Source organism: Hydra vulgaris, chromosome 10 (genome assembly GCF_038396675.1).
Source record: "Hydra vulgaris chromosome 10, alternate assembly HydraT2T_AEP".
In the NCBI taxonomy this organism is placed as follows: Eukaryota; Metazoa; Cnidaria; class Hydrozoa; order Anthoathecata; family Hydridae; genus Hydra; species Hydra vulgaris.
Genome location: NC_088929.1, coordinates 39,141,300 through 39,150,613, shown reverse-complemented (window position 1 = coordinate 39,150,613; position 9,314 = coordinate 39,141,300). Strand labels below are relative to the sequence as shown.

General features: G+C 27.1%; 1 protein-coding gene across 1 annotated transcript; it reads right to left on the bottom strand.

Annotated features, from left to right (window-relative positions):
• Positions 1–1,911: 1,911 nt before the first annotated feature.
• LOC136086335 (receptor-interacting serine/threonine-protein kinase 1-like) lies at positions 1,912–2,689 on the bottom strand. The gene has a single exon (XM_065808630.1). The coding sequence runs from the start codon at positions 2,662–2,664 to the stop codon at positions 1,912–1,914; it is 753 nt and encodes a 250-aa protein (XP_065664702.1). The 5' UTR covers positions 2,665–2,689.
• Between the last annotated feature and the right edge of the window lie 6,625 nt (positions 2,690–9,314).

Genomic DNA, 9,314 nt, shown 5'->3' with positions numbered 1-9,314 from the left:
CATTAAGCAATGGCTGCAATAGCTAATGCCATTTTCAGTTTTAGCTGAGCGTTACCTTTCATAAAGTGGGTTTACTTTCTTAGCCTCAGCCTGATTAATTTCAAATATACCTCGTCTTCTGAGTTTTTGAAAAACAAATCGTTGTTCTTTCTTAGGCAAAGATAATGCTTGAACAACTTCAGGTTCTTTTTTATGCTTTGTTTTAATGTGTCGTTTTAAATAAGACGAGTACTTTTTGCAAAAAATACAAAACCTGTAAGGCTTCTTTTTCACTTTTTGATTCACATTCTAAAAGCAAATTAAGAATTTTGGTGCAACAATCAGGATCAAACTTTAAATAAAACTTAAGAGTAAACTTGTTCTTATATGCTCTTCACGAGCATATTAATAAAAATGTATAACTTACAACTTCAAGATTGGTTGAAACTTCTTCATATATTTGGCTGCTGAAACTAACATCTGTTTCGGATATACTAATATCTGAGTCAAGACAAAGTGCAGAGTCATTTTCAACATCCATCTGAAAAAAATTATCTTTACTAAAAAATTATCTATGTTTTATTACTATTTCATATCTTAAAAAATAAAAATTTTTGAAAACGAAAACATATTTTATGCAAAATCTACAATTGCTCACTGACTAACAGAATTCTTTTATTTAAAAAAGTACTTGAAGTCTTGAAGTATAAATATATACACTTAAAAGATTATAATTTAATTACCTATTGATATTAAAATTAGAATAACTCATCAGCATAATCTTCTATTATTCATTTGATAATGAGATAAATTTAATAAATTCTTTTGAATTTGAAATTTTAACTTGAAATAAAAAAATAGCATCAAACCCATGATTTCAGACTAAAAAATGTTTTACCTGATTTGGTAGATCTTCATTCACCATAAAATCAACACTCTTAAAAAAAGATTTAGATTTGATGATTTCATCAGATTAAAGAAAGCTATTATGAAAACTAAAGTTGAATAAAATTCACACAGATAAATAACTTACTGTTTCACTACAAGTTGAAGAGGTTTTAAGTGCTTCATTTATTTTACCAGATAAAGCTGGATAAGGATCATTTAAGAAAAATTGTCTGAAAAAAATTTTAAACATGTTGAAAGAGTATATTATACAAAAATATCCAGGTTAAAGAACAATAGGATTTATATTCAATTATAACACAATCTCACTACAAAGAAAACTTACTCAAAAGAAAAATCCAAAACTGATCTATGACCGATACTTTCATCACCAAAATAACTGAAAACTGTTGACTATTACAAAAAACTATTTTTTTAAATCAATATTTTGAGAGCAACAGTTAAAGCATTCCTTACAAACTAACTAACAAAATAATTTATAAAAGCTGTGCAGTTTTGAGATAATTGAAAAAATAACTTACGGCTGCACTTTAATGGACATAAAGTAAAAACCTATACTGAACTTTCCTGTTTAGAGTTAGCATGCAGAATTTTTCCTTGGAGCATAAAAATATTGTTTTTACATGATATTCTTACAGTGTATTGAATTCAAGAGAAGCAGTTTTCTAATTAAATATGCATGACAAAATGCAATGATATAAATTTAAAAAAAAAATACTTCTGTATCTTCTTTAGCTCCAAAACAGTGATCACTTGTAACATCCTGTGGAATACAAGACATTTAATACTAGATTGTAGAATTAAAAAAAAATCAGTTCATACAGAGTAATTCCCAGAAAACTTCCAAGATAAATCCCAGAAAACTAATACAATTCTTATTTTAAATTGTCAAAAGAAGTCTAACCATCACAAAATCCATATTATGGGTTAAACTTTCTGTCCACTAAAATACAATAAGTTAAGCCTAGAGTAAATATTTTTTTAACTTCTTATCTTTTATAATTAGACAAATGATTATTAAAAAATCTAAACAAATACCACAGATATAGTTGGTCGTAAAGAAGGATTATCTTGCCAACCTTGTTGAATTAGATTTATAAATTTATGGAGACTTATGTTCTCTTCACCATAAAGAGTAAAAAGATGATTTACTTTTGGTCTTTTGCCAGATACTATGGCATTCATTAAAAGTATATCCTTCAGCACAGGTATGATACCATGCCAGGCTGATGAAAAGTCAGAAAATATCTCAAATGCAGTGATTGCAAGTGCATAGATATCAGATTTTTGGTTTGGTGCTTCAACTTCACATTTAATAATTTCAGGAGATGTATAAGCTAAAGTCATACCATTTATATTTTGTTTTGTCATTGACAAGGCAATTGTCTCCTTAATATCTACAAAATCATCAAAATCGCTAACTTTGATAGTTATATCTTTTGTTGTGCCAGTTACAAGCAGATTAGAAGGTTTAATATCTTTATGAACAATCCCACTTTCATGTAAGTACATGATACCGTTAGATGACTGATAAATAAAATTCAATCTCTGGAGAAAAGAAAAACTACTTTGTTCATTTAAATGTTGAATCAATTGAGATAAATTTGATATTTGTACATTGCAGATTTCTAAAAAGCATAACTCAAAAAGAAGTGCAGTGGGTCTTGTAGAATATCCCTTAAACCTTACAACATTTTTGTGTTTTAACTGTCTAAGCTTTGTTGCAATTGAATGAACCTTATGTTGCGAAAACTGTGTCTTGATAACTTTAACAGCCATTTTTTTATTTCTCTAAGTCAACTTAAAAACATTTGCAGAAGATCCTTCTCCAATTTTATCACTGAAGTTTAAAGGCAACTCAGAAACTTCATAATGAGCAATACTTTTCTCCATTCCTTTAATATATTCCACTATAAATAGAATGGGTACATATGTTGAGTGTAACTGCAAAAAGAAATCATGCTTAGGAAAAACTGCAGATAAAAAGGTATAGGTACATCTAGGTCACAGCTAGACACTGTTTTAGCTGTGACCTAGAGATATCTAGTATACTTTTTTTAACATTAGATTTGTTACCAATAACATTAGATTTATTACCAACTAGCTATATCTAAAACTTTTAAAAACACCTTTAATATAGATAAGGTCTAGAAGCATAACTTAATTTCTTTCCAAATATAAATAATTACTTAATTAGTTTTATAAACAAAAAGAGAAGCAAGTGCAGATTTACATTGATGTGTTTTAAAGGCGACACTTTAGCTGTCATAAGTTAACTCACGCGGCATTTTTTCAAGACAATTTTTTTGATGTGTATGTGCAGAGAAAATTATATATCCAAAATACTTCATAAATTCCTCATCTGTAAACATTTACCTTAAACAAAAATCTTTTCCATGACAAAATTATTAATTTTTATAAAAAAATTTTAAAATATACAACTTCCGTGTTTTGATTTTAGCATAAACAAATTTGTCGCCTTAATCGCTAATTTTTTCATTTTCTAACATATACGGTTTTGAACTTAGTGCATCATTTCCCCATCAGTTAACTATTAAAAACAACCACCATAGCTAACTTAGGATCATAGTGACTAGGTTTCTAATTTACATTTATTGTAAAATATGAAAAACACGTAAAAGTTAAGTTATTTAACTCCAAAGTTAAAGGCGACGCTGTTTTGTCACCTTTAAATAAACGTCGTCCTTATAGCGAATTTTTTTGTTCCAACTGTCGACCTAAGCGGCACGAATATATATATATATATATATATATATATATATATATATATATATATATATATATATATATATGTATATATATACATATATTTATATATATATATGTATATATATATTATATATATTAAAATTAAGAAATATACAATATATAATAATATAATAATCACCAGATATACATAAATATAACAAGATATCGATTTATACTCTTAGCTTTATATTTTAATCAAAAGCTCATTTATAAAAATTAAATAAAAAAATACAAAATCAAATTTCTAACTAGTTGATTAAGCTATGAGTGAGCATACTGGCTCATAGCTTGATCAACTAGGACTGATTTTATCACCCCAGATTCATGTAGAAATGATACTAAAAAATCAAAACGCACCAATGTTTGTCAGGTGGCCTTATGCTAACCTTTTTGAAAAAGATAATAAATGCCTAGTAGCCTTGTGTTTAAGTGGAGAACGCTCTTTTAATTTAGTGACAACAGCAATTAAAAAGTTAATGCATTCTTCTCGAAATTTAATTTTTTGACTACTAACAATTTTAGTAACTCTAAAACAGCTTCAACACCAATAACCACGTCTCTCCAATTGCGTTTTTTATTATGCAGGTCTATCTTCAACAACTTTTGTAATGCATCTGCATTTGTGAAAACTTCTTTTTTGATAAATCTTTCCATGAGGCATGACATCAGATAATATAACTCATCATATAGGAAAGGAACTAAATGACTTGGTGCCTGAAATTGCCTAAGAAATGATTTTACTACATTGGCAACAGATTTACAAAAAAACTGATTTTAGCTTTGATTAGAGGATCTGTTATAACCTCAATTACATTCTGTGCAGTAATAGTCATCGGAAGTTTTGACCTTTCTACATAAGTTTTCACATTATTAAAAATTTCAAGAGCTCTCTCTGCAACCGTGGCATTCTCCACCCACTGCCTTGTACAAAATTTTAAAGGAAACTTTGCTTTACCATCATTTATTAATAAATAGTCTGCTCTGCGAGCAGGACTATCTTTAAAAAGTCTATATAAAGAACTTAATGCTGAATTAACTTTCCAACCAGCTTCTTTTTGTGTCCCTTCTGAAATGCCCCATGAACTACATGGAGACTGCATGATCCAATATTAATTAACTGAATATCAAATTTAACTGAATGACTTTCTTCTAGAGCATCAAAAAATTTCCAGTTTACACTGAGTCCATTCATAGAAACTTGAATTAATTTTGGCAATAACATATCCCCAATCACTGCATTAAAACTGTCTTATTTTAACTGTCTTCAGTTTATTAGCAGTTGCATGCCACTGCTAATAAACTGAAAGTCAGTTAGTTTATTAGCAACACAAATCCCAAAGGCCCACACATATATTCATTTGGCTTTGCTGTATTACTCCATTAAGTGCCTCGTCAAAGATTATGCACAAAAAATTACATTTCAAATTATTTTGCAGACAAACATCATGGAAGTATGTGGCAATACCATTAGTTATGTTATAGACAATCTTTGTCTTTCCAAGCCTGAACTGCTTAGCTATTTCAATGTCAGGAAACATTTGTTGAAATACTTTTCCTATGTTAGTACAGGACATATAAGATTCATGGAGGGATACAACTCGTAAAGCCCAGTTAAATTCTGCTTTTGTGACTTCATCTTGTATAGCATACACCACTCAATGTACATGAACTGTTTTGGAATATTACTGTTCTTAATTGATTTGTATCTACAATATTGTTTGAAGTTTATTCTTGGGTTTGATGTTTACTAAATAAAGGATAGATTGGCAATCGGTTCTTATAGAAACTAACACTTTTGACATGCTTTTTATTTCTTTCATGACTTTTTACTGCCTAAATGCCCATGTTACTTAAATCAAATATTTTTCGTCAAATAGAACACATTGTCTGTCCAGGACTATTAAAAACTTCTTTTAACTAAAACCAATCAGCGTAAAGTGGTTTATTTAACCAATCTTTGCTAAAGTAACATTGTTTTTATATATTTATTTTCTAAACAAAAGATGTAATTTATAAAAGTACAACACAAACTTCTAACTTTTCTTAATATTTAGGAATTAAAAGTATAAATATAAACTCAAAACAAAAACACTATGTATATTTATATAATCTTACTAATTACTATAACAAAAAATACTAAAGTGATTTGAAATATTTTTCAAACTTAAAACATAATATGACAAAATGAAAATATTATTCACTTTGGCACATTTAGGGTGGAATGCAAGAAGCGAACTTGCATTCCACCCTAAAATCTAGCGGCAGAGTATGGGTTTTCCCCTCAAGAAATACTATGCCGCTATTGGTTACAATGTAAAGTTCAAGTCAAACTTGACTCAAGTTCGCTTCTTGCATTCCATCCTTAGTCACTAAGCCTTTTTGAAATAGATAAAAAGAAAAAAAAAGCAACTACAACAAATTGCTCTACTGTTTGATCTTGACACAATATTGAAAAAATATTTTTGAAAAGTAAGAACCAAAATGTAAGAAAGAATAATAATAAACTTATACAAAAAGTTTTCATTTTGTATATTTTTAATATTAATAGTTATAATTTTAATTTCAGTAAAAAAGCTAAAACACTTTCATCATAAAACTATGAAGATTATTTATCAAAAAAATAACAAAACTAAATGTATTCAATGGTTTGTATTGCATCAGAAGAAATTTTGCTTTCCATTGTAGCTGCCATTATAAAATAACAATTTGTTTTGTTATGTATTGAAATTTGCAATAAAAATAATCAAAAGAAAATATAAAATAATCAAAAGAAAACTCTCTAAAATATTAACAGCAATTGTAACTAAAAAAATGATTTGTTAATACATAGCATATAAAATATAAGATTTTTAGTTTCTAATACGCAAAAAATATATATTTTGTTACTGAAGCTATCAAAATTCCCTGACTTTTGAAAAACTTAACATATTTTTCCTGACTTTTTAGCATAATTTAGAATTTCCCTGACATTTCCAGGTTGCTGGCCACCCTGATATATATATATATATATATATATATATATATATATATATATATATATATATATATATATATATATATATATTTATACTAAAAGGAGATAAGTCACTGATTTATCCTCTTTTAGCATTAAAATTCCTCTTATGCCGTCTACAGACGTAGCTACGCAACTGAATGCAACAGATGATATGCAATAGTTGTTATTTTTGTATATTGTACTGTACTGTATAGCTTAACCTAAATAGGAATTAACTTTGTCTTGTATTCTTAGTCTTATGTTATTGTACTGTACTGTATAGCTTAACCTAAATAGTAATAAACTTTATGTCTTGTGTTCTTAGTTTAATGTTATTTAATTAATAAGAGTGAAACATGGAAATAAATTCAGATTAAAGTGACAAGTTTTTTTGAGAAAAGTCAGCAAAGAAAAGGAAAGCAGATCCAAGGTATTCGGAAAACATCATTAAGGTTGCTAGAATAAAAAATGAAGAATTTGTTACACTAAGAAAATACTCTACTTCAAAAGTACACTGGGTTACACTGTAGGTAAGTTATTTTGCATTTGATGTTGCTAATAGCAACTATTTCATTTTCTCAGGTAAATTTAATAAAAAAAAGCAGTATAAAAGTATTTTTTGTTTTTTTAGCTGCAAAAGGAACAACTATCTTGAAACTGTTAACGAAATGGATCAAATGGATATATTAAAAAATTTCCATACCTTCAACACTAAAGATGAGCAGGATTTGTTCCTACAATCCTTGATTGATACCCAAAAAATGAAGCAGAGACGACCAATAAAGAAAAAGAGTTCTAAAAAAAGTGCTACCTTTAAGCATCATGTTATGGTGGGTTCTGATTAAATGCAGGTATACTTCAGAGCTTTTTTAAATTTTATTTTAGGTTTAGTTTTTAATTATGGTTTTTGTTACTTTGATTATGAAATTATATATTTATAATTAAAGTAAATTAAAAATAATTTAAGATATAAATACAAGCTTAATTTTGTTAAATGTTTTATATTTTATATTTGTGTGATTTATTTAAAAATATTTTTTAGTAGTTTTAAAATTTCATTAAATATTTTTTAAGGAGACAACTGTTTTTATTTTTAATTTTTTTATACATTTGATTCAGCTCATGCTAAAAGGGGAGTAGTCAATTTAAAAAAATTTAAATTGACTACTCCCCTTTTAAATTGACTACAAAATTTAAAAAAGATCTGAAGTATGCCTGCATTTAATCAGAACCCACCATAACATGATGTTTCACTCTTATTTATTAAATAACATTAAACTAAGAACAAGCTGTTACAAAAAAACGAAATGAAAGAAAAAGAGCATTGAAAATGATTGGGAAAACACCAGAGGATAAAAGAGGACGTCATATAAAACCAGACAGAACATTGAAAGCTTTCCAACTATCTTGGAAAGCTTATTGCTATGTAGATGTCACTTTAAATGTTAAAACTATGTATAGGCTGTTTAAAGAAAATTTAACTTAAGGAGTCCTTGTCTCAATAAGGCAGCAAAGAGATGCGTTTAAGCTGAACTTGATGTACATAAATGTAAATCAAAAAACAAGGACAATCAAATTTTATCATAGTGTTTTGACTTAATGCAGAACATACAGATCCCAAAACTGGTGCAGTGTTTTCCAAGTAAAGAAGCTTATTCTGCTGGAAAAGTACTTATAAAGATTGAAAAAATGACAGACATAAAGAAACTATAACCCCAGTGGAGCTAGAAGACTTTTGGGCTAAAATTAACATGTTAATTTTAGCACAAAGTTAAAAATGATGACTAAGTTGTCGTTGCTCCTATTACTTATCTCAGACCAAAGAGATTTATTTGAAGATAGTATATATTTCTAAAATTAGTTCTTTATATACAGGAGTGTATAAAACAAACTAATTCTAAATATGGATTTCTTGGTGTTTTTAATAAATAACATTATTTTAAAACACATTCATCTGTCTTTTTATTCAAATTATGCTCAAAGAGGGTAAGTCATACAACTTTAATGATTTTTTTAATCAGAAAGCATTGTAAATGTCATTAACCAAGTGTGTTTTATGATAACTGGTTAAAGAATTCATATACAAAAAATTACATTTTTTTGAATAAAAATGAAGATAAGTCAAAGTTTTATTTAGTTTTCTCAAAACTATGTGATATTGACTACTCCCCTTTTACCATGAGCTGAATCAAATGTATAAAAAAATAAAAAATAAAAAAAATTGTCTCCTTAAAAAATATTTAATGAAATTTTAAAACTACTAAAAATATTTTTAAATAAATCACACAAATATAAAACATTTAACAAAATTAGGCTTGTATTTATATCTTAAATTATATTTAATTTACTTTAATTATAAATAAATAATTTCATAATCAAAGTAAAAAAAACCATAATTAAAAACTAAACCTAAAATAAAATTGAAAACTTTTAATTTAAAAGTTTTTTAAAAAATGTAATAATATGATACTAATTACACAGGTCAACAAAATAATTTTTTTTTTCTGGTGCCGAGCAAACAATTTGTTTTTTGTATAGCATTTCTCATTTTGATTTCAAATATGCAACTCTTTTTTTATCATCATGTCAAGTTGTAAAGATATTTAGGTACAAATCTTAAGCATTTAGGGTAAAGTCCCTTATATTGTTGAAAAAAAAGTTATTC

What these genes read in the sequence shown, in the direction of transcription:
- LOC136086335 (XM_065808630.1), bottom strand. Translation starts at nt 2,664, where the DNA reads ATGGCTGTTAAAGTTATCAAGACACAGTTTTCGCAACATAAGGTTCAT.